Below are 27,378 nucleotides of genomic sequence, written 5' to 3'. Positions count from 1 at the left end.
AAAAGGGCATTGGTGGCATTGATGTTATCATTGCAGAGAGATATCAAAAATAGATAGAAGTAAAACGATTCAGTAACAGAATAATGATGATGAAAATTATTATGGGAGAAGAAATTTTGAATATTTTTAGCATGTATGCACCCGAAGCAAGTCTGAGGGAAGAAGTACGGAGATCATTTTGGGATTAACTATCAAATTTGGTTCAACTAATATTGTGTGTACTTTTATATATTTTATATATTGCTTCGAGAAGCATTAATCCTTTGAACACTGAGCTCATTGAACATTTGAAAACCATCACCCTGGGCTCCCTGGAGAAAAATCCGCCTGTTCGGGCATATGGAGGTTTGCTTTGCGGTTGGTAAACTGTCCACCTAGGTGTATTGAGGTTTGGATAGCGGCTGGTAAACTGGATGCTCGGGTACAGTGGGGAGAACAAGTATTTGATACACTGCCGATTTTGCAGGTTTTCCCACTTTCAAGGCACGTAGATGTCTGTAATTTTTATCATAGGTACACTTCAACTGTGAAAGATGGAATCAAAAACAAAATCCTGAAAATCACATTGTATGATTTTTAAAGAATTAATTTGCATTTTATTGCACGAAATAAGTATTTGATCACCTACCAACCAGTAAGAATTCTGGCTCTCACAGACCTGTTAGTTTTGTCTTTAAGAAGCCCTCCCATTCTCCACTCATTACCTGTATTAACTGCACCTGTTTGAACTCGTTATCTGCATAAAAGACAGCTGTCCACACTCAATCAATCAGACTCCAACCTCTCCACAATGGGCAAGACCAGAAAGCTGTCTAAGGACATCAGGGACAAAATTGTAGACTTGCACAAGGCTGGGATGGACTATAGGACAATAGGCAAGCAGCTTGGTGAGAAGGCAACAACTGTTGGCGCAATTATTGGAAAATGGAAGAAGTTCAAGATAACAGTCAATCTCCCTCGGTCTGGGGCTCCATGCAAGATCTCACCTCGTGGAACCTCAATGATCATGAGAAAGGTGAGGAATCAGCCCAGAACTACATGGCAGGACCTGGTCGATGACCTGAAGAGAGCTGGGACCACAGTATCAAAGAAAACCATAAATAACACACTACGCCGTCATGGATTAAAATCCTGCAGCGCACGCAAGGTCCCTCTGCTCAAGCCAGCGCATGTCCAGGCCTGTCTGAAGTTTGCCAATGACCATCTGGATGATCCAGAGGAAGAATGGGAGAAGGTCATGTGGTCTGATGAGACCAAAATAGAGCTTTTTGGTTTAAACTCCACTCGCCGTGTTTGGAGGAAGACGAAGGATGAGTACAACCCCAAGCACACCATCCCAACCGTGAAGCATGGAGGTGGAAACATCATTCTTTGGGGATGCTTTTCTGCAAAGGGGACAGGACGACTGCACCGTATTGAGAGGAGGATGGATGGGGCCATGTATCGTGAGATATTGGCCAACAACCTCCTTCCCTCAACAAGGGCATTGAAGATGAGTCTTCCAGCATGACAACGATCCGAAACACACAGCCAGGGCAAATAAGGAGTGGCTCCGTAAGAAGCATCTCAAGGTCCTGGAGGAGCCTCGCCAGTCTTCAGACCTGAACCCAATAGAAAATCTTTGGAGGGAGCTGAAAGTCTGTGTTGCCCAGCGACAGCCCCGAAACCTGAAGGATCTGGAGAAGATCTGTATGGAGGAGTGGGCCAAAATCCCTGCTTCAGTCTGTGCAAACCTGGTTAAGAACTATAGGAAACGTCTGATCTCTGTTATTGCAAACAAAGGTTTCTGTACCAAATATTAAGTTCTGTTTTTCTGATGTATCAAATACTTATTTCATGCAATGAAATGCAAATTAATTATTAAAAAATCATACAATGTGATTTTCAGGATTTTTGTTTTAGATTCCGTCTTTCACAGTTGAAGTGTTCTTATGATAAAAAAATTACAAACCTCTACGTGCTTTGTAAGTGGGAAAACCTGCAAAATCGGCAGTGTATTAAATACTTGTTCTCCCCACTGTCTATAGAGGTTTGAACTGCTTTTTTTTTGGCAAAAAAGTAACAATCAACATAATACAAAACTTAAAAAAAAATTGTCTTACCAGGCTCTTCCATGAGCCTCAACAAAGTATATATATATATATATATATATATATATATATATATATATATATATATATATATATATATATATATATAATAAAAAATAAAAAAACTGCCCGCTCGGGTATATGGAGGTTTGAATTGTTTTTTGGCAAAAAAAAGAAGCAATCAACATGGTACAAAACTAAAAAAAACAACTCTTTAGCCAGGCTCTTACCTGAGCATTGACAAGGTATACAAAAAAAAATATTAAAAACTGCCTGCTCGTGTATGTGGAGGTCTGAATAGCGGCTGGTAAACAGCCTGCTCAGATATATAGAGGGTTGAATAGCAGCTGGTAAACCACCTGTTTGGGTACATGGAGGTTTGAATTGCGGTAAACTGCCTGCTCAGGTATGTAGAGGTTCAAACTCAGGACCGAAAGATCCTAAGCCAGCCTCCCTAACCACTAACGTAACACATACACTATATACAGAGAATTGCCTTAATTTATCATGATTGTTATGTAAGATTCAAAATTGCTTTATACATGGTCAGTAAGTGATTACTGTGTTTACATTCCATCATGGCAGGAAAAACAAAAATCGTTAGTTGTAAACTTGTATTAAAGTTTCAATTCTGCTTAGATGAGTGATTGGCCAATCATATGCAACATTTTATTCCATCACTCTCACTGGCATAAATCAAATGGATGCACACGGGCATCATATCTGTAGTATGCATGAAATAGTTACCCTTTAATTTATCCACAGGCATCAAAAATAATATAGCAACACAGTGTCCGTGAGTGGTCATAAAAATAGTCGGGGAATTTGATTTTTCCTTCACATTTTGTTTCCCATTTTGTGTCCACAAAAAAGTTTTGAAGGTCATGGTTCACATAACGCTGGGGCGGATCATAAGAAGCTCCAAGTGTGATCACCGAGATTGTAAAGTTTTACGTGAAACACTGAATGCATATGACTTTATTGCTGGCCTGAAATTCTGTTACTTTAAAATTGTGACTCAGATGAATAGTTAGATGTTCTGGTGAAGGTATTTACCAATAAAAATGTCATGGAGAGCAACACCATCAACAATGCTGAGAATAATTTGTTGAGAATCAAAATCCAGTTTGAATCTCAAGATCGGTACAGTTTATCTCTCTATGCCAGCCATTTATAAAGGTACATTGCAGCTTATTGAATGTGGAACTTGGCAGGGAGCTCTGTTCGAATACTCCACCGGCCAAAAGTTTGAGAACACCCCCATTTTTCAGTTTTTACTGAAATTTAAGCAGTTCAAGTCCAGTGAATAACCTGAAATGGTATAAAGCTAAGCGGTAAACTGCCAAAGGTTAAAAAAAAGTTTAGGTTACCAAAAACTGAAAAATAATGCAAATTTCAGAGTTGTTAAAAAGGGCCCGTTTCAGGGAACAAGTAATGGGTTAGCAACTGCAGCTGTTCAGCAATGGAAGTACATTAAACCTTGAAAGTTGATGCAAACAATTCCGACAGGTGTCCCAACTTTTGTTGATTAGTTCCAAACCCTCTATCTGTATAAAAGCAGTGTTGGAACAGACTGTGTTGCTACACCCTCTGAAGCATTATTTTGAGAATATTGCACTGCAGGAAGTATTATAATGGCAAGAAAAAGACAATTAACAAAGGAAGACAAACAGACAATTATCTATCTATATATTACGAAAACTCATCTTGTATGTATGTATGTATGTATGTATGTATGTTCGCGAAATACAGCCAAAACGGTACAGATAGTGCAAAATTTTTAGGGCCACCTTACTCACCATTCTCCTGCGGTGTGCAGTATCAAGTTTTGTTCAAATCGGGCAATGAAAAAATTATTTAAAAATCAATTCCCGATTCAGTCAAGTACTCTTCGGGAGAATTTGATCAATCGCTGTCACAACAGGAACCCAACGGGTTCACGGGTCGACTAGTCACCCTTAAAAGTGTAGGTCTTTCCTTTAGAGAAATTGCAAAGAAGCCAAGGTGTCAGTGAGTACAGTTTCCTACACCATCAAAAAGCACTTGGAAACTGGAGGAAACTCTGATAGGAAGAGGTCTGACAGACTTAAAGCCACAACACAATCAGAAGACAAGTTTCTGAGAGTCAACAGCTTGCATGATAGGCGGTTCACAGGACAGCAGTTCAAACACAGCTTAACACTGTTGGAAGTAAGGAAGTCTCAGTTTCAATTGTGAAGAGAAGACTTTGAGTTGCAGGTTTGACAGGTCGAGTGGCAGTGAGAAAGCCATTGCTAAGATGGCAAAATAAGAAAAAGAGGCTTGTCTGGGCCATGAAGCACCGCCAGTGAACAACTGAAAACTGGAAGGTCTTATGGACCGATGAATCAAAATTTGAAATCTTCGGTTCATCACGCAGGATTTTTGTACGCTGTCGAGTAGGTGAAAAGATGGTCCCTCAGTGTGCGACACCAACTATCAAACATGGAGGAGGAAGCGTGATGATCTGGGGCTCTTTTACTGGATGCAGAGTTGGCGACATGCACAGAGTGACTGGCACCCTGAACCAAAATGGCTATCTCAGCATTTTGCAGTGTCATGCAATACCCTCTGGTCTATGCCTAGTTGGTCAGGGGTTCATCATACAGCAAGATAACGACCCAAAACTTACCTCCAGGCTATGTCAGAACTACCTTAGAAGAAAAGAACAAGACGGTAGGCTTCAAATCATGGAATGGCCAGTACAGTCTCCAGACTTAAACCCCATCGAGCTGGTTTGGGATGAACTGGACAGAAGGGTGAAAGCAAAGCAACCTACAAGTGCAACACATTTGTGGGAACTTCTGCAACAGTGTTGGGAAGAAATTTCTGAACAATATTTGATTTCCATTGTAGAAAGAATGCCACGAGTATGTTCGGCTGTTATATCTGCAAAAGGTGGCAACTTTGATGAGTCAAAAACTTTAGATTAAAATTTGTTCAACAAAACGATTCCATGATTTATTTTTTATCTGCAATTGTTTGTTTGTTTGTTCTCTGCTTTATTTTCAGAGTACATTGAAACATTAAACTGCTTAAATTTCAGTAAAAACAGGAAAAATGGGGGTGTTCTCAAACTTTTGACCAGTGGAGTAAGTGACCCCACAAGCCCCTTTCTTTACAGCACTACTGAAACAATATACGAACAGCAGAAAGAAGAAGACGACGAACACGAATATAACGCTTGGAATCAAATGAACACGATAACTCAAAAATTCTGGACGGATTTGGCCGAAATTTGGTGGGCAGGTTGGGTGTGTGACAAGGATGAATTGATTTGATTTTGGTGAATATTCGGATCTGGTTACCATAATTTTTAAGCAATTCTTCACCATTGAGAGATGGGGCCAAAAACAATATATGGCAAGATATTTCAAAACGTTACGGACGGATTATGACAAAACATTGTGGACAGGTAGGGTGCGTGACAAGGACGAATTGATTTGATTTTGGTAAAGATCCGGATCCGGTTAATACAATTTTTTGAGTGATTCTTCACCATGAAGAGATGGGACCAAAACCGACAGACAGTCTCGCATAATATCTCAAAAAATTATGGACGGATTGCGACAAAACTTGGTGGATGAGCTGGGTAGGTGACAAGAACAAGCCAATTAGATTTTGGTTCAGGTTCGGATGCAGATCTGGCCTATGTATCAATGAGATGCTAAACTTAAACTTTTCAGCCTGGCGGAGGTACGCGTTCTCCTGAGTGCCGTTCTAATTGCACATAGTGTTCTTGAAACTATGGGAATATTTTACATGAATGATAATCCCAATTATATCGTGTTATACTTCTATGCCAGGCTAGACGTACTGATAAACATTGAAACTGCAGTACTTCAATCTTAACCACAACCATACCATACAGTTTTAAAGAGGACGTCACTGACAGCAATGTACAATAATTTGTCTTGTGATTTTGGAACCGGCATAATTCCACAATAATGGGACACACATTTTAATGTTGCAAAAAGTCACAGAACTTTTGACCTTACTCATCATGCATTGTTCTGGACACAGGAGAAGGGCATTTGGCCCATCATGCCTGTGCTTTATGAACATCATATTAATTATTCATATCAGTTTGTTTTATTATTTTCAGTGGGTTATGGGGGGAGAAGTATTTGTGCGTGGAAGGAAGAGTAGGGAGGAGAGCAGTGGGGCAGGAACAGGGAAATCACAGGGGTTAAAAATAAATTGAGGGGGTGGAAGGTGGGGAGGAAGAGGATTGTGGTGAGGATTGAACAAACACTGAAAGCACATTCACCTTTTGACGAGACAAATATATATCGCAATCATTCAGTATGTACACAATCACACATCAATAAGGGGAACACGGGGTATACATCATCTTGTATAGCCCATGTTCCCCACCACATCCCTCTCCCTTCCACATATCTCCTAATTTCTCTGTGCCCCACTGATTTGTCCTTCCCTCTCCTGTCCCTCTTGTCTCATGCCCCACTTACTGTGTGTTGTGTGTTAGCTCTCATACGAGCCTCAACATTGTATTCCAAAAAAACAAAATACCTAAGCTACCTACCAGTACTGCCAATGTCAAAGCCGCAAAGGGCATCGAAAACAAACTGCAGGAAGGCAATAAGACGATGAGAAGTCTGTCAGGGATGAAAATGTGTACATGGATTGTTGCAAACAACTACAGTATCAAACTGTTGTTGCAAGAAAATCAACTCAGCCAAGCACCTGAGTTGCATGCAACGAGAGATGTTAAAAACAACACACATTGTAACGCCGGAAGTAATACTGCGTCAGTAACCTGATACAGTATATGTAGAAAAGACTAATTCATTCATGTATGCCATTTGGGTTTAAGACAAAACTGCCAGGACTCAACTACTTTGGACTGCCTTCATTCGAGTTCCTTGGAACATGGAAATCTTATTTCAAACTCGAAGGGCACTCGGTAGAGCGCATACCTCCACCCTGTAATGCCTGATCGACGAGAACATATACATTTTTGAAATATGCAATATATCATTTTTGAGCCCCATCTCTCAATGGTGAAGAATCACTTAAAAATTCGAGTAGTCGGATCCAGGTTCAGATCTTCACTAAAGATCGAATCAATTTGTCGTGGTCACACACCCAACCTGTCCACAACTTTTTGAGATATCGTGCTATATATCGGTTTAGCGCTATTTCTCAATGGTGAAGAATCACTGAAAAAAATTATCAGATCCAGATCCAGATCCTCACCAAAATCAAAACAATTCATCGTGGTCACACACCCAACCTGTCCACTAAGTTTCGTCTGAATCCATTCACAACTTTTTGAGATATCGTGCTACATGTCGGTTTAGCCCCATCTTTCAATGGTGACGAATCACTTAAAAATTATTAGATCCGGATCCAGATCTTCACCAAAATCTAATCAGTTCGTCCTTGTTACACACCCATCCTGTTCACAAAATTTCATCCAGATCCGTACACAACTGTTTGAGATATCCTGCAGACAAACAAACAGACAGACAATTAGACAAAAAGAGGTGAAAACATAACCTCCTTCACCTTTGGTGGTGGAGGTAATAATCTCAAAGCAAGATGATATAAGATGAAGCATTATTATCATTATTATTGCATATTCGAAATGCTTTGATCAGAGATACATAGAACTTAAGAAAATATGGAAATTTTTACTTTAATCTTTCTCCACCATCTCTTTGGTTTCCAATGTCCTATTTCCAAAGGGCTTCCTAGCAGCTATAAAAGAATCTGCTTTTACTTCTGGAGAACCTTATAGACAGTTCCAGCGAGTATGAGCCACGAAATCCCCATTGAATGGCATCCATCCACATCACTAATCGCTCCTGTTGGTTCAGCATCATTAAAAACTGACCAACGATGGCCTCCTCCACAAAATAGCTACGCTAGACCAGACATTAACGGCGATGGAGTCTTCATTTAGGGTTAGAGAATACACTGCAATGCTCTGATAACTTTTATATGATTGAGAACATTTTGTTTTATACAAATGTCAAAATTCCTCAAACGTTCAAAGGAAACAACGTTACAAGCTGCTTTTCATGAAAGAAAACGTTATAAAAACACGAAATCACTGCAACTGTATGAACGCAATTTTAAAGCATGACCAAAAAAAAAAAAAAACCAATAGATTTATGAAGAACTAGATGACCCGTGAACCCGTTTGGTACCAGTTGTGACAGCAGTTGATAAAAAATTATTTTAAAGAAAAAAAAAAAGAAGAAGATAGCTCCAGCAAACTGTACCACGGAGGTTGTTTGCATTGATCAAATAATCCCGAAGAGTACTTGACTGAATCAGGAATTGATTTTAAAATATTTTTTGTTGCCCGATTTGAACGAAACTTGATACTGCACACCGCAGGAGAATGGTGAGTAATGTGGCCCTAACATTTTTGGGCTATCTTGTACCGTTTCGGCTGTATTTCGGGAACATACATACATATATACATACATATATACATACATGTATACAAGATGAGAGTTTTAGTAATATATAGATTACCACAACCACAACAAAAAAAATAACATTAACAACTGGAGAGTTCAGAGAACATGACACCACGCACAATGTTCAAGTATATAATGAAATTGAAATAAAATAATGATTTTAAAGGATGCATAAAAATATTCCAGAAGCTTAGCACATTTGATCGTCTTATACATCATGTCCAAGTCCTGCAAAACTCGAGGTTTTTGGAACCAATAAGAATACGATTTGTGTTCTACTGCGTTCAATTATATCGTTACATCTAAATAAAATAAAGGTTGTAAAAGTCGGACAAAAAAAAAAAAAAAGATAGATTCCGGGTTTTTCCGCTGTTGACGCAGTGGCGATTACACCACCTTATCAAACACATTACTTTAGTTATTTGTGCCTGTTGTTTGAGTCCTTCATGACTCACTTAAAAACAGTAAGTTTTCTGTTAGGAATGATTTTCAATTTTGTTTGACTGCCAGACAGGCAGACGGAGGAAAAATATTATTTCGCTCCTCTGTGTGCATGTGTGATTGGGACAAATTCAGAGACAAAGTACTGTTAAATGGCCGGTTTGTTTTCCGATTAGTGCTCCGATTCGTGTTCAAAATATAACATTAAATTGAAATCAACTTGTTCTTTGATAATAAACTGACCGTTGTAGATGGACGCATGGACAGACAGAAATTAAGCAATTGCTTCACCCCGCTTTTTACTTTGTGTGCGCAGGGTAACAATAACAACACCAACAACAAAAACAGCAGCAGTCGGTTAGTGTTTGAGAGGTAAGTTAACGAAGAGGAAGAAAAGCCTGGATTGAGCCCATGTCCCCAGTGTTAAGAATTGGTGTATAACTCTCAAACCTGTCTCCCTCCTCCAAATCCTCGTGGCATCTAGTTACCTCTGCCACTGAACGTGAAGGAGGTTATGTTTTCACCACTTTGTCTCATTGTTTGTTTGTTTGTGTACAGGATATCTCAAAAAGTTGTGGACGAATTCGGATGAAACTTGGTGAACATGTTGGGTGTGTGACAAGGAAGAAATGATTACATTTTGGTGAAGATCGGAATCCGGATCCGGCTACTAGAATAATTAAAGTCATTCTTCACCATTGAGAGATAGGGCCAAAAACGATATAAAGCATGATATTTCAAAAATGCACTATAAATCGAAGTGTCAACATCACCGTCATGCCGAAGAAAAAAACCAAAAAAAAACCATGGAGTCTGGAACACTGACGCTAAACATTACCTCAACGTGTTTCGACTTATGAGTAACTTACAAGTAACGTGTGTCGACGTGTGTCAACGATGGCGTAACGTGCCTACAACTTATGGCCAGCGTATGCGGAACGTGTGCGTCATACGCTGGCATACGTCGAAAAATTTTGAGCATGTTAAAATTTGTCGACGAGCTTGGCGTACTACGACGTATGCCAGCGTGCTTCTGCGTGCTCTTAACGTATACAAAACTTACCCATAACGTATTCGACGTGTGCCAGCGTTTTAGACAAATTTTTCATACGTCGGCATACGCTGGCTAAATCGTCAAGGTGTGACAGTGGCTTTACCGCAAACGGCAGCACAGCTGACACTGCATGTGAAAAGGCTGAATGCATAAACTGTGTTTGCTTCTCAATCGTGTCCCAAACCCATCGGTGTCTGTACAAACCGAATCCAGCTGTTCATAGACTCTACATCCTTTTCTCCTGGTGAGGTGGAGAGCTTCCTCTCAAACCTCGACTCAGATTCTGCAACCGGTCCAGACGGCAACAGCCCTTGTGTGCTAAAAACCTGCTCTTCCACTCTTGCTCACCCTCTCTCTGTTCCATTCGCCCTCTCATTTGCTCAAGGTCATCTGCCATCTCCTTGGAAATCAGCTAACATGACCACTCTGCATAAAAAGGTGCAAAAACAGACCCTAGCAACTACAGACCAATCAGCCTTCTCCCAATCATCAGCAAGGTTATGGAATCCATCATCACTTCTGAGATTAAATCCCTCCTCTTCTCCAATGGCCTGATTCCCAATCATAAAGTTGGATTCAGACCAAGTCACTCTACCTTGGACTTGCTACTCCTGCTTTCCCAACAATGAATGGAGGTCCTCAATGCTAGACATGAGATCACAGCAATCGCCATACATATATCATGTACTTTCGATATGGTCGGGCACCCAACCCTGCTCACCAAACTCTCTTCCTTTGGTCTCCAAGGCAATCTCCACTCATGGCTCATAGACTTCTTCTCCTATCGCAGTCAACGTGTGACCCTGAATGGAATTCTCTTATCCCCTCTACCTGTCCAGGCTGGAGTTCCTCAAGGCAGTGTTCTGGGCCGACTCTGGAAAATCTTTTTTTTATCTCTTTGCTGATGACTCCACCCTCTGCTGTACCACCTGCTATCCCTCAAATGAGCAAGCAGCAGCCTCTTCAGTCTCTGCAGATCTGGATAAAATCACAAACTGGTCCAACACATGGAACATATCTTTCAATCCTGACAAATCTCACACTCTCACTATGTCTCTCTGAAAGGACTGTCTGGAAACCCAACCCCCTCCCCCCACCCCAATCTACTTTCTCAACAATCATCTTGAAGAAGTCCTTTCTTTCAAGCTTCTGGGTCTCACTATGTGCCATGATCTTTCCTGGGAAAGCCACATTTCCAAGCTGGCCTCCAAAGCCAGTCGCTGACTGGGAATCCTCCATCGTGCAAAGTCCTTTCTCGGCCCACCTGAGCTCCTGACCACAGACAAAGCTTTCGTCCACAGCCTGATGGAGTACTGCTCTCCCCTCTGGGCTGGTGCTCCCGCCTCTCACCTTTGTCGGCTTCACGCTGTGGAAACCAAGATATTTAAGATCATTGGTATCTGCCATAATGAGGCTGAGTCTTTGGGTCTCTCACTCTCTCACTGCAGGCAGGTCGGTGGTCTTTCTGTCTTCAACCATCTCCTCTCCATCCTCTCCCCCCCCCCACACTCATTCTGCTATCTGTCCCCCCCCCCATACTTCCGCAGGGTGCTCAAGGTCTGCCAGCAACCCCTTCTGGTTAACCTTCCAAAATCAAGAATCATTGCTCACCTTCATTCTTTAATTCCTCTTTTTTCCCAACCTTTGGAACAAACTCCCATATTCTTAAATCCACCTATTCCCTTCAGGTCTTCAAAATCGCTGTTCACCACCATCTCTTATTTTTCCCCAATCCAAAACTATGATCTTTTCTACTCCCGTTAATCCAACTCCAACCCACCTCTTTCGTATTCCCTGCTTTCCTTCCTGAAAATCCCTGTTGTGTCCATCTTGTTTACCCCCCGTGTACCCCGACCCATCCCTCTCCCTTCCACCGATCTCCTCATGCATCTCTTCCCCTCTGTTTCGTGCTTCCTGTCCCATCCCTCTTGTCTCCTGCTCCCCTTGTTAAAGGTTATGTGTGTTCACTCTTACATAAGCCCTTACATTGTATATATATATATATATATATATATATATATATATATATATATATATATATATATATATATATATATATATATATATATATATATATATATATATATATATAAAAAACCTAAGAAATGGGTTTATTAGTCAGCTTGGTTGTAATATTAGTGACAGTTTACGAAATGCACACATTTAGTCAATGTCTGCTGTAATTTTTGAATTTTCTCATGTTTTTGTCTTATCCTTTTTCTTATTCTTCAGCACCTGTCTCTTTAGTTTCTATTCGACTTGCTTTTTGCCTCCTTTGAGTTATACTTGTGATGTACCCTCATCACAAACCCTAAACGTTGCTCTTTGAAGTGTCATTACTTTGCAAATAAGTGTGCGCACTTGGATTTGGTGATATATATATATATATATATATATATATATATATATATATATATATATATATATATATATATATATTTTATGTTGTTGTTCGTCTTTCGGCTGCTCCCGTTAGGGGTCGCCACAGCGGATCATCCGTTATCATCCGCATCCTGATTTGGCATAGTTTTTACGCCGGATGCCCTTCCTGATGCAACCCTGGTCGCCTCTTACGACACAGGGATAAGTATTGGGTTTCGCCATGATTCCGGGCTGCCCTACACCCTCTCATAGCGCGGCCCAGCACAGAGCTCCCGTCCTCTAGCGATCCTCCAACCCAAGCCTCCGAGTCGCCGGATTACAGGCGCACGCCATTACGCCCGGTGATATATATATATATATATATATATATATATATATATATATATATATATATATATATATATATATATATATATATATTTTAGACCCCATTCTGTGTGTAAGGTTCTCAAAGTTTGGAGTAAAGTTAATCAGTGAATTATTGCACTGGTCTCGGATGCCTGTAACTTCCAGCCTTATGGTGAAGGTTGAAGTTCATGTGGGTGACCATTGTGTGAATTCCAGCTGGTGAAGACCAGCTGGCAACAATGTTCCACTCAGCATAGGCTGTGGACAGGAAACACAAAAGAACAGGTTTTCTAGATCTTGCCTGCAGTGTTTAGTCATTCAGCAAAATGCCAGGTCACCGCATTGCCGACGCATTCCAAGACCACGGTAGTTGAACTTATTTTCAAGAAGGTCAATATTATTTTTCCACATTCTCCTCAAAATGGTACATTCCCTTGTTATTAAATAATAAGAACTCATCACCACGTTTGTTTTTCGCAAAATAAGTGCCAGTCATGAGTTATTCCGCACAAATTGCAGCGGGTTAGACACAATAACGGGAATAAGACTGTCTCTGCATCAGTTTGCAATGCAAAAATCAAAAATGCTGAAATAGATCCTTGTTGAGCATGAAATTCACTGCAGTAGTTGCTGTCACCGATGGAACCTTACATTGGTCAGGACATTGAAACAAGGTACCAACCGTTTTTCTTAGTCATCCTAAACAAGTAAGCCTGGTGTTGGCTTTGTGGTCAGGGTGGCTGGCTTAGAAACTTAGGATCCTGAGTTGGAGCCCCGTTGGATGCTAAATCAACATCAGGTGGGGTTGACTCAGCCTGTCATCCTTCCGAGGTTGGCGAAATGAGTACCAGCGTGTTGGTAACAAGGGCATTGCATCAGTGGCATAGCTGTGCTCCCAGCCAGTGATGCCACTTGCAGCCTTGTGTTCCATATGAAGGATGGACGACAAATTTGGGGAATTATGTCCCACTAAAGCAGACAATATCCTCCCCGATAGTGAGAGGTAGGACAAACTGCATCGCACTTTGGCTGGCTGAAGTTTACATCTATCAAGTGACAACGAGAGATAGACAACGAGAGCTAGACCCGGCTGCACTGTACCAACACAACTGCCCTCATTCTCATGTTATTTATTTTTACATCACGGTATTTCTTCATTGTCATTGTTCGTCCTGCAAACAGTGATGAAAAAGATGAATATCAGGCTAGAGAAACGTGTGGAAGTGATGAAGAACCTTGATTGACCTCAAGTATGTGAAAAAAAGAGGAATGGAGAAACTGCTGCTTATGGCATGGTTGGTGTGGACAGGCAACAAAGGGTGGTTACAGGAGGCTAACTTATGGATATTATATACCAACACCAGGAGTTTAACTAACAAGATAGGAGAGCTTGAAGGTAAAGTAGATAGCGAGGAGTACAATATACTTTGAGTAAGTAGTACTTGGTTTAATGAGGAGAGTAGTTGGAGGACAGCACGAGAAGGCAACTGCATAAGATGTAAAGGTGTGATCGCGAAGGGAAGATAGGATGGGGCGTGGCAATATGGGTGAAAGACAATTGAGAATAATGAATGACATCAATAATGAATGACATAATGTAGAGGATTCAGCATGGATTGAGATTAGTGAATGTATGGATAGTAAGATACTTGAAGAATGCATTTCTCGGGATCGTGGTGTGAGGGAGGAGCAGGATAAAGGGGTTCATGAAGAACACAGAAAGCAAGTGGAAAAGGTGGAGTGTTTATTGTAAGGGAGTTTGATTTGGTTCAGCAAAGGGGGAAGAGCAGAACCGAGGAAGATTCTCTCAATCAATTCCAGGATTGCTTTTCAAGCCAATGTGTGTAAAAGCCCGCGAGGGGGTGGATTGGGATTTGGGTGCAGTGTTAGATATATTTTAAAGCAATGATCCAAATATGGTGGAGGAGATGAAAGTAGTAGGACATCTGGGAACAAGTGACCATAAGATAGTGTGTACAACTGTATTGTTGAGATGTGGAATCGGGATGGTGCGGTAAGGATTTTAGATTTCAAGAAGGCAAACTTTGAATGTAAGATGATCTAGTTTGGGAAAAGCCAAAGCGTTGGCGGTCTGCATCAGATAAATGGGAACCTTCAAGGAGTGAATATGTGGAGTGAGGGGGTAAGTATATTAGAGTGAGGTGTAAAGGTAGAGGGTTGTTGAGACAAGGGTGGTTGAATCAGGAGATAAGCAGTGTCAGTAAAGATAACCATAAGGCATTCAGAAATTAAGAAAGCATTCATTAAATACAAAATAACAGGAATAGAATGTGACTCACCTCGGTAAAGCAGTAAACAGAGGCTGGTTAAGTAAATAACTTGGTAAGCCAAAAGAGAACATGGAAATGATATAGCCAAACATATTCAACATAGCAGCAAGATGTCATTTAAGCATATACAAGGGGTAAAGAAAAAGGTAGGACCCAGTGTGGGCCATTTAATAATTACACACGATAATTAGTGGATGATGGTGGTGAGACAGCGAAATTATTTTAAAAAAAATTACTTCTACGTTTCCATAACAACATTCAGAGGAACTTCCAATAGCTGAGATTATCTATCTCAGGGGTGAGTAAAGGGCTTCTTAAGGACATCAAGGGAAGAGTGGAGGAAACAGCTCGGAACACGAAGTAAAAGTAACTCTGGAACCAGATAATACGCATCCAAGAGTATGGAGCGTGGTGGCAGAGCAGATAAGCGTGATGTTATCCGATATCTTTAACAGCTTGTTGGAGTCAGGACAGGTTCCAGTGGATTGGAGAGTTAGCAAATGCAATGCTAATATTTAAGAAAAGATGCAGAGAAGAGTTTGGGAACTCTACACCCGTTCGCTTGACTTCATTATGAGCAAGGTGTTGGAGATAATTAAGGAACAGATAGGGAACGATTTGAATAATTTCAAACTAATTAAAGGTAATCGGTATGCATTTAAGAAATGGAGATCATGTTGAACACATTTATTAGAGTTCTACGAAGCAGTTTCTGACTGGGTTGAGAATGAGGGAAGTGCAATGGATGTCGTGAAATCTCCACCTTCAGAAGGCATTTGATAAGGTAGCACATATGAAGTTGTTGGCCAAGGTGAGGGCTTGTGGTGTGGCTGGTGGAGTAACTAACCGGACTAGAAACTGGATTAGTGATGGGAAGCAATGAGTGGCTGTGAACGTGAGGGAAATCCCACTGGAAGGATGTAAATCATGGGGTACCTCAGGGATCAGTTTAAGGACTATTACTATTCATCGTTTACATCAATGGTTTGAATAGTGAGGTTAATGCTAGGCTTTCCAAATTTGCAGATTACAGGAAGCTTGGAGGCAAGGTCGACAGCAGAGATGGAGGTGACCGGGTGGGGGAGTTGTCCGATTCAGGAAAGTCTGGATGCTTTAATGTACTGGCCAAAAGACTGGCAGATGCAGTTCAACACAAGGAAATGTAAAGTGCTTGGCTTCGGTACGAATAATATGAAAATAGGGATTCTACAATGCAAGGGGAAGTATTGGAGCATGTGACTCGACAGAAGGATCTAGGGGTGGTAATAGATATAGGGAGCAAGTGTACAGCCCCGTTGCCAAGAAACTGGAGGACAAAGCTAATAATGTTTCCAGTTGTATTTGTTTGGGGATAAATTATAAATCAAAGAAATGGTTTTAACAACATCGAGTAATTTCGTGAGGTTCCACCTGGAATATTGTGTTCAGTTTTGGTCATCACATCCGAGGAAGGACACATCTGCCATAGAGAGGGTTCAGCATCGAGCAGCTAGATTGATCCCGGGCCCAGCTAGACCAAGTTAAGAGGAGCAGCTGAAAGCGACAGGATGTTTTCCCTCAGAAAGAAGACAATTGCGAGGTGATCTGATAGAGATGTTGAACATAATAACACACGAGAAGTGCAAAATAATTTTTCAGCAGAATGGACACATCCAGGACAAGCGACCCAACCACAAATTGTAGATCAACTGCTCCAGCAATGCAGAAGACGATGTGTTCGTGTGGCAGGTGATGCTCGTTGGTCACCAATAGTGTGGTCATGCCATAAAGAGGGCAGGAGCAAACACGTACATCTCAGACAGGACGTCAACATTTACAATGTATGATGATGTTTTTGTTTGTTTCAGTTTATCTTTGGTGATGAGTTGGGAGGTTCATTAGGTGAGAGTTGCATGAATGAAGACAACATCAAATGCACTTGACGACACCTGCAACTCAGGTGAATCGGTATCTCTAAATACCGACAAAAGAAGAAGATGCATACAATGCCCACAGATCACCCAATTCAATTCCAGTCTACCTTGTATTTCTGCTTACATCACTGTTGTACCCCTCTCTGCCTCACGTGTACTCAAGTGTACCTATCCAATTCCATTTTAATCTATCTACTGTCCCTGTGTAAAACACCCCTGCCATGATCTGATCTCAACTATTCCCCCATTTACTGTCAAGTGCTCTACCACCTGGTCCCCTGGTAAAAAAAATATTATCAAAGCCGTATAAAGGCAATTAAGTCTAACGATGAAAGTCGCATTGCATGAACTGCTTGCGAAGCCTGGTGTTGGCTTAACGGTTAAGGTGTCTGGTTTAATATCTTAGGGTCCTGAATTTGAGCCCCTGTCCGCTGTTGAATTAACACCAGGTGGGGTTGACTCAGCCTGTCATCCTTCTGAGGTTGGCGAAATGAGTACCAGTTTACTGGTAATGGAGGGCACTGCATCAGTGGCACAGCTGTGCCCCCAGAAAACGATGCAACCAGCAATCTACAGGCTTCACGTGATAGCTAGCTTACTGCTTGCTACCCAATAGTAATTGTATTTTATCAGGAATAGTGATAAAGAAAACATTATCATTGTATCATTAATGACAACTGTGATGATAATAATAATAATAATAACAATTATTTAAATGTACTGCATATGGTTTTCAAATCCCTACTGCAACAGTAAAGTTGATATTTGTGAGTTCGGAACCAAAGGAAATTGCTTTTATGTTCAATGCAAACATGAGGAAGCTTAAATAGTGCAATACTTTCAGGGGATTAACCTGTTCTTTCCATAGTGTTTGGCCAAGATAAGGTATTCTACAGAACATATATCTCATAGCCCAACCCCCGAGCATGCAAGACAACAGATCCGGTCCCGTTATGGCATGACCACACTATTGGTGACCAACGAGCATCACCTGCCACACAAGCACATCGTCTGCTGCATTACTGGAGCAGTAGAGCTACAATTTATGGTTGGGAATAAAATAGTTGAAAGGTGACATTTCCAACATTAAGCATTATCACGATATCACCATGATCTAACTGTAATACCTTGTGCCGTCATGGGCTCCTGCAGCGTTTTTAAAAGCCGTAGTGGTGAGTTCATTATGCCACACAGGTAGGAGTATGGCAGTGAACACGTTTCATCACGATTGGAAAGCATCAGCACAATACCATGTGATGTGAGCTTAATGAAAGTGCTAAAATAGGGACTTACGAGAAAACAACAACGACTGTAACTACTCAGATAATGCTTGGTCTGGGGATAGATTTGATGCAAGCTTCCAAAACATTTACCCTTCATGCTAAGAAGAAACGAGTGAGGGGCAGCGTGATTGCATTTCCAATGATGCATGGCATTGGTATGGGGAATGGCATCCATTGCATAATGGTTTGGAATTCCCTGGACAAAACCTGTGTTCAGGGTACTGAAAACTTGGCAAAAAAGCCAACATTGCAGAACGAGATTGACATTGCCATGAGATGCACTGTAGATGACAATGCTTGGCCTTGCATAGCACTAAAGTGTGCTATTGTCTCACCTTGCTTGATGCAAAGTACACAAAGTTATTGCCTGCATTAGGAAAGGGAAAGTCATTTCCAGATGAGAAATGTTAAAGGCACTGTCACGACATCACAAATATTTTACACCACATTTCCAGTATAACCTTCTTTCTGCAGTTCAGAGCAAGGATCATCTTTGTTGGGTTGTTGTTTCTGCATCAAGCAATAGTTTTAGATTGAATTATGAAAATTAAAATTACATTTGTTTAAAAAGTTAACATTTCTATGTTTTTGTTTTTTCTCTCTACAAGGGCAATGATCATGGAAGAGTGAGATTGAACTTTGTTCTGTTCTCGCGTATGGCAGCTTGGCTGCCAGATAGCTATCATTTCTTGGAGCGTGGCTGCGCTGCTGATGCTGCGCCTCTCTACCGGTACACTGGCACCCATTTCACCGACCTTGGGAGGATGACAGGCTGAGTCAACCCCATCTGGTGTTAATTGAGCAGCCAACGGGGCTCAAACTCAGAACCAAAGGATCCCAAGCCAGCCACCCTAAGCACTAAGCCAACACCAGGCTTGAAATTGAACTGAAAGTGTGGTAGCGAGGGTGAAATTATGGACGCTCAGCTGAGAAATGGATTTCAGTGCATTTTGGGCCGACCGCCTAACCAAAGATTACCGAAGTTCTTTCTGTGCCAACCGCCCACCTCCAGGCACCTATCCCTCCACATGGTCCTTCTTCAGCCACAACCTGCCCGTCTATCGGTACTCCCCATGGCTTATATTTCAGCAGTTTCTCTTTGATATTTTTCACAGCAATTAATTCTGGTTTCCCATTCCATAATCTGTAGATCAGTAGTTTCAGTTTATGTTTTCAACATCAGCTTTGCTTTGGGATATCAGTTTCAATTCGTCATGAAAATTTGTGATGAGACACGAATGATGCACGAAAAAGTTTGTCAAAACCGATTTATAATTTTTTTTGTGGGGTGGGGGGGGGGTCTTTTTCTATTTTCTAAGGAAGCTAAAGTGTCTTAAGGGGAAGCTGAAGTGTCTTAAAAAGGTTAAAAGGGGTCTAAAAACGTATAAAATGGGTCTAAAGGGTTTCATCGATCTGGTGGCGGAGGGGATGTGTAGCATTTGGATTCTCATGCATGTACTATTTGTGAATATTTTGCAGCTGAAGATGTACTCAGGTAGAATTTTAAACAGCATAGGAGTTATCATGTGTAGTTTTTCACTATTGCATTCTGCAGCTTTATTAGGCTGGACGAGCATGGGAGGGGTATACAGTGCTCTGCAAAAGTATATAACCCCTACCAATAATGCCACATTTAGATGAATTGCGAATGATGTAGAAACAGTTTTTCCAAATTAACCTTTTCATTCACAACTGAAGAGATCAAACTAAACGCATATAGTGGGGCAGATAACAGCAATTTTTGAGAGGAATCGTGCAAATGATGATACAAGCATCAAATTTGACACATTTGTTCTCCAGGGGATTCTAATCAAATCTGCCTGATTTTGGACATTTGAAAATCCAAATTTTGAAAAATCTGAAAAAAAAAAAAAAAAACTTCGAAAAAGTCAAGATCATGAATCAATATTGGATGCTGGCTGAGATTGGTGAATGTTTCAGAAACATCATCAAAGACGTTCCAAGTCTGCCAAGCAGTTTTCTTCCCTTTACCGCGGAAGGCAGACACGACGTCACATCCAGTGAACGCATGGAAGTATGGGATCCCTCGAGCTTTCTCAGGCCCTATTGTAGAAACTACCTCATGGACTGGAATCCATTGGCTTGGCTCCTTGGCCAAAGGCAATCCACATGTTCTCAAGACCTAGTTCCTGTAAGGATGGCAGTACAGATATTGCTATGACTAGTACGTCCGTGTCATTATCCTTAATGATAATGGATTTTCTACCATCCGTCGTTGCATCCCTGGTGTGTACAAATATTCGAGTGTCAGCTTCTTCATGACAACATGGAGACACAGCATCCAATGACTTCCTTGTGTTGCTAATGGCATCTTCTCCTTTTGTGATAATGACTGTGCTTGTCGTATGTGCTTCACACATCTTTTCCGCAAGGAAGTAAAGCAGCTCAGTCTTGTTGCTGTCATCTCGAAGAAAGCTTCTCCAGTTACTTTGGGTCTTACTGGTTCCTGTCGCTCTGCTTCTGATTTCTTGCCCCCTTTTTGACCTTGCCTCAGACTTCAGACTTGACTTCTTGTACACATCAAACACTACGTCCACCCTCTCGTACCTGGCACCATAGGATTCCACCTTTGGGATGATGTCTTCTTTAGCATAGTCATCAAATATCTTTGAAGTACATGGAGGTAGGGCATTGATAAGTGCTGAGCCATCAATGATGACTGCATCTCCCCTTGGTTCTCTGTCTGGGATGTTCACTTTCGCTTCAAGAATTTCAGCCAGCTGTGACTTCAAATTTTTTTGAAGTTTTTTTATTTTTTAGTCCGGTTCTTAGTGCACTGGAGCTCCGTAATGACTTAATCAATCCTTCTCTATATCTCTTCTTTCTTCTTGCATATGGGAAGCTTGGCTGCCTGGTAGCTATCATTTTGTTGGGGCATGACTATGCTGCTGATGCTGTGCCCCAAACCAGGACACTGGTATTCATTTTGCCGACCTCAGAAGGATGACAGGCTGAGTCAACCCCACTTGGTGCTAATTCAGCAGCCAACAGGGCTCAAACTCAGGACCCTAAGATCCCAAGCTAGCCAACCTAATCCCAAATTTAACACCAGACTTTCTATTTATTCAAGAACCCCTAATTATCTATTTTGGACGCACAAAGAGAATCAATCCTTCTAATGAGTAATCAATAATTTCCCTCCGTCTCCACATGGATGAGGCATTGTTCATACATCACATCCTTCCTCCAAGCCTACGCTCACTATGCTGCACCTCTCACACCAATCACATCGACACTCCACCACCCATCGTCCACATCCTCACAACACCCCGCATATTTGGGATTGACACAGCCCCGCTTGGCTGTGTTAGGTAAGGTAGGAGTCAAACCCATACTCCGCTCTGCTTTGCTTTCTCATCTCCTCGTCTCTTTCTGTTCTAAATTTGGCACCATGTCCTGTGTCTAAATGAGTTTGTGTAAGGGGAAAAACATACGTGCTCGGGGTTAAGTCTGTGCTTTTGTGTCTTTACTGCTTGTGGATGTATTACTTGATTGCTTGACTGTAAATCAATGCTGTTCCTTCATTGCTTGTGCAAATAAATGATTGTTGTTTTTGACTTGATCAGCATCTTTCAAACCTGCTCGATTGTGCCTTTTCCATCATTGTGTGTATGTACTATGTAATATATAGGTGGGAAGTTAATGCTCCACTGGTTTAGCCATAGTCCAACATGGTTTCACTCGGCCGTAATTGGTGGACGGGTGGACGTTGAGGGCACAGCCCCCAGTTAAGGTAGTTGGATGAATGAGTAAGGTAACACGACCGAGGGCGAGAGGACCCAGCTCAATTAAATTTCTCCACAGTTGGTTAACAACCTGTCGGGCCATGGAGTTATCCGTGGTGTGGTGGCCTCAGGGTTCGGTGATCTAGCAGCGAATCCAAGTAAGTACCTCGTGAGCCCGGCACGCTGACCCCAAACTCGTAACAATATATACATATTTCTTTCTAAACACTGACTCACTCATATAAATGTTTCTTACTTTCTAGGAGGGTTGGAAGGTTGAGATTTTGCACACTGACGTAATGTAGCTTAAATGTTTATAGACGTAAACTGTAAATGTTTAAAGACGAAAATATCCATAAACAAAAGATAACTGGTGGAGCACCACCGCACTTAGGGTCACGTGATGAAATGCAATGGTGGGTCATATGATCTCCCAAAGGAGGCGGTTTTTATCTCGGTTTTATGGCGTTACGATTCGAGAGGTGTCTGTGTGTTTGGTCCTTTATGGTCATTTCACAGTGATATGAACTGATAAGCATTCTTCCTTATGGACGGTGTACTGTGGTCGAAAGCCATAAACAATCGTAAGCAGGCATGCCTTCTTCGTTACATATAATCTATTGAAAGCATGCCAAATGACTGTAATACTGTACTGCGTTCATCATCAGGTTATGACTTGAACCCAGAACAGACCTAGAATCACTGTCTCTCTTCCAGACAATTACACAATCGTTACTACTCTAAGTTCATCAAAATATCAAAAGGAAAGCTGCTGCCTTAACAGGATGATAATTCAAATCCGCTGTTGTCAAGTGACCTTAGAATAGCTAACAGAATATGACAATCACTGTTCATCTTCGACTTAGAATCTAGAAGTCCAACACTTCACATTTCGCAGCAACCCATGAGAATGAAAACAAGAGTTTTATTTTAAAACTTTTGACCGTTTAACATTAAAAATGACTTTACCTATAAACTACTAAAGGGGAACCCAAATATGCTCAGACCACCTTGACGCTAATCTATCTCTTGATACCCTACAAAAGAGATATGATGTGTCTTTTTGCGATTCCTGAATTATAAAGTCGAAATCTTCTTCTTCAAATTATCCTTGACGTCACACCACGAAGGCGAGCGCCACTCCCATGCTGTTTATGGATTACACTGCGGTACGATGCAACTCAAGTGGCAAAAAAAAAATCATCGAATTTCCACAAATATGCCAAGTCAATGCATCCTTGGTAGTTATAGCAATCCAAACTGAGATGGTTTAATGCTACACCAATGGCCAAAAGACCATAAGTTTGCCAGAAATTGGACAAGGTTTGCCTGGAATACCCAAGTGTGGATCAGGCCTACAAAATCTATTGGGCCAACAAAAATCGGAACATTTTACAGAGCACCGTTATGAAACAACAGAGATGGCGAGATCTTGTGGTTATCTGCCACAATTGAGAGAGGATGCCATACACATGATTAAGAGGAAGAAACAGCCTTTGCTTGAAACTAAGACCATCTCTACCCAGCGAGCAGCACATGTACACGGAAAATTTAAGCAGTGAATCAAACACCTGTTGCCATTGCCCGGCAGTTCCCACAAGAGCACAGGAAAATAATTCTCCATTATCCACACAAATTTCTACAAATCAAATGAATCACCATCTATTTAGCGTGGAGAGAAAGTATCATCTCCTCCTTGTATGTGTTGATACACTGCTCTACTTCAATGTATGTATCATCTACTCCTCCAAAAGGATTTGATCTAGGATGCTAAAACTTTCAGGGCCCCTTCCCACTAGGGTCCCCCCCCCACCCCTCCACTATCCTCCCATCAATCATCACTCCCACAATTCCCACCACCACCCCACATTCCCTTACCCCCCTCCACCATCGCTCCACAAATCATCTCATAACCCCCCTCCCCATCAACCATCACCCCACCCCCCCCTTTCCACCCCAATATCAGTTTGCCTTCTGCAAGCATGCCCCACTGGTTCACATGCATATACAAATAGGGTAAGCCCTCCTAACAGTGTATAGTCAGGATAAGACCAATCGTGTCCCATTACAACCATTGCTGCACGATCTGTGACCAACAAGCATCATCTGTCACACAAATGCATTGTCAATTGCCTCAATGCAGCACCACGAGGAGGACAAAAGTTTTACGGTGTGGCATAAAGACGACACTAATCCGTTCTCCAACATGCTGCAATATCGTGACGTCACGGTCATATGTTGCGCTCCACCGCGACCCGTAGGGACCATCTCATGGCATTAATCAAGCCTTATGAGCAATGGTTCAAAATGCCACAAACAGAGAAAATTCCGAAATGAAGTTCGAAATGGGGTCGCAGTGAGCAAGTCGTAGAGGTGACATCACGGTGTTGCTGTAGATTGCGGAATGAATTGTAGTCATCATGTGCAGACACATACACATATGGAGAAACCAGCGAATGGAAAGCATGAGCAGAAGGTTGAGGCAAAGGCTGTGATGGAGGCATGTTATTTTAAATGATATGGAGCTGTGGGCATGAGGATTGTGGATGCACAGAGGCAGCAGACAAAACAACATGGAGAAGGACAACTGAGCATCCAACTGTGAAAATGAATGAGAGGAGGAGAAGGAGAAGGAGGAGAAGGAGAAGGAGGAGAAGGAGAAGGAGGAGAAGGAGAAGGAGAAGGAGAAGGAGAAGGAGAAGGAGAAGGAGAAGGAGAAGGAGAAGGAGAAGGAGAAGGAGAAGGAGAAGGAGAAGGAGAAGGAGAAGGAGAAGGAGAAGGAGAAGGAGAAGGAGAAGGAGAAGGAGAAGGAGAAAAAAAAAAAGTAGAATATGGGTAAAAGATTATGGCTGATTTCTCAATGGCAATGCATTTGTCTGATGAACAAATCTGTGGAGCTGAACAACCTTCAAAGTGAATATTCAGGCCTGTGTGTTTGGCATAACCTCACACATGATGAGTGCTGGTGTCTTACCGTGGGTTGCATGACATATTGTTGTTGCGGCATCCAGGATGTGCTATGCACCTGCAATGGAGGAATGTGACAACCGCTGTAAGACCGGAGCGGTCTCATGGTGTGCATCACAGTGTGACTGCTGCTTTAGGCTTGCAGAAAATGAATATAAAACAAAAGATAGAGCATCAAAATTTTTTTAAAAAAATGAAGCTATTGGGCATGACAAGAGATCAGTGGTTCAACATTAAAGTATGGTAAGAAGGGTCTTTGCCCACAAATGAAGTTCAATCTCATACCAAGAGATGCTGCTGTTGCACAAGACTTTAATTGAAGCCATGAGGTGCTGAAATACAAATGTGCTATGTCACACCTGACGTTTGAAAGCCAGTGGGAAAAATACCTAGTTGTAAAATATCATTAATTATTCAGAAACAAGCCAAAGGGGAAAAGTGAGATTTCATTTAAATTCATATCTAATGTTCAGACTGCTTGGCAATTTATTAAGGAAGTAGTTTATGAACAGATTTTTAAGGCGAGTGTGTTTTTTTATTTCTCATAATGAACTGAAGTTCGTTGTTGGAAAGTCAGGAGGGACTTTGAATCGGCCGTCTCGTGTTTCAATGTGGACGAATAGGGGCATTTGCATGACACCTTAACCGCCAACGGGACCGAGCAGGGAGAACTTGAGGATCTGACTTGCGCGTACACCATGCATGGCCATTCAGAAAATAAATATGATGTGCATTTCCATGTGTTATCGATACTTTTACAGAGGTGTTTGTCTGTCTGTCTGTCTGTCTGTCTGTCTGTCTGTCTGTCTGTCTGTCTGTGTCTGTCACCGTTTATAGATCCTCGTGTAGGATCTCTAAGTCTTACTCACGTTGTTGTTCTTGTGGACTTTTTTGTTTCACAGCCTACAGTTTTCATCGAAACTTCCTGAAACTTGGCATATATATGTACAAATACCCTGCGCAGACAGTAACCATCTCCGATTTTGAAAATTCCTCCGAGAAAAAAGGTTATGACGTCAAAATATCTCCGCTAATGGAAATCGCTGAAAAAATTATCTCCGAAACTAGGCAAGCTTTTTGAATTCTGTTTGCGGGAATCGAGCAGGGCATTAGCAGAGATGAACTACCGCACATATGATACATCACTATGACGTAATATCAATTTTATGACGTCATTCCTATTTTTTGTTTCACAACCCAGAGTTTTCATCGGATCTTCGTGAAACTTGCCATGTATATGCAGAAAGCCCACGCGCAGGCAGTAACCATCTACAATTTTGGAAATTCTTCCGAGAAAAAAAGTTGACGTCATAATATCGCCGCTAATGGAAATCGCCTATACCATTATCTCCGAAACTAGGCAAGCTGTTTGAATTTTGTTTGTGGGAATCAAGCCGGGCATTGGCACAGATAATTTATCGCAAACCTGATACATCACAATGACGTCATATTCGTTTTTATGACGTCAGCATTAAGAGGACGAGGATCTCAGCTCATTTGAGCTTGTTCTCAGAGATGGCGAAACAAATCTTCATCAAACATTCAGAGGTTCATCAGTGAGTGTCGGGGAGTGTTTTGATGACAAAATTGCTTTTGAAATAAAATAAAATAAAAAAGTTGGGTTTTTTTTGAAGTGCCTAAGATATGCAGTTTGGAGTGCCTAAGCCTTTGTAGCGATGTGCAAGGTAATATTAAATGATCCCCAATCCCACTATTTAGTCTTAGTGGGTGTGGAGAAGTGTTTTACACCCCCACAAAAAAAAAATATAGAAAAAAAATTGATTTCTTCAAAATGCCACGATAACAACAGCACCGAGAAACGCCGTGTACCCCTGCAAGTGTCACATATTTTACGAACTCTCTCATCCTGCCTGCAAACCGAAATGGTTGAATCACGTCACTTGCCGTTTGCCACAACATGAACAGATTTTGGTTCATTTGCCGTTTTACTGTCGTCTTCGTCTTCTCCTTCTTCTCCAAATCATTTAGTGTGATAACTCAGCGTGATGGTGTTGGCCTCAGCTCAGTGAGCCCCGATTCACCACTCGACTACGCGCTCATGGCCATTTGTTGTGGGTGTAAATGGAAATTATAGCCGGCCTGCTTATTAACCCTTGAGGAATGGTAGAAAAGCACCTAATGTCTCATGATACTGGGAACTCAGGTTAAAAAAACCCATAAACAGTGTACGCTTGTGCATTTTCAACTCAAAAAGAAAAATATATATTTTCTACTCGAAAATAGCAAAACAAAAATAAATATATACTTATTACTTCCAGACAGGAGTTGAAAGGAATCTGAAGCAAAAGGAGAGAATGGAAGATGATTGAAGAGAAAAAACAAAGACAGCAGAGGAATGTGGGAGACTGGGGGGGGAGAAGGTAAAGGAG

At 41.4% G+C, this 27,378-nt stretch overlaps 1 protein-coding gene across 8 annotated transcripts in view; it reads right to left on the bottom strand.

Moving 5' to 3' along the window:
* Positions 1–27,378, bottom strand: part of LOC147029431 (RNA-binding motif, single-stranded-interacting protein 3-like) — a 371,659-nt gene that overhangs the window by 71,782 nt on the left and 272,499 nt on the right. For 7 of the 8 annotated variants that reach the window (XM_085872471.1, XM_085872473.1, XM_085872474.1 and 4 more), the window contains one exon: positions 24,996–25,046. The exons of the other annotated variant lie outside the window; for it this stretch is intronic. In XM_085872471.1, coding sequence (XP_085728597.1) covers positions 24,996–25,046 — 51 coding nt within the window. The remainder of the gene's footprint in view (positions 1–24,995; positions 25,047–27,378) is intronic. 8 annotated transcript variants of the gene reach the window in all.

Source organism: Eptatretus burgeri, chromosome 3 (assembly GCF_056783735.1).
Source record: "Eptatretus burgeri isolate ZD-2024b chromosome 3, Ebu_testis_v1, whole genome shotgun sequence".
In the NCBI taxonomy this organism is placed as follows: Eukaryota; Metazoa; Chordata; class Myxini; order Myxiniformes; family Myxinidae; genus Eptatretus; species Eptatretus burgeri.
The sequence above is the reverse complement of the archived record's forward strand: the minus strand, read 5'-3'. Positions and strand labels throughout refer to the sequence as shown.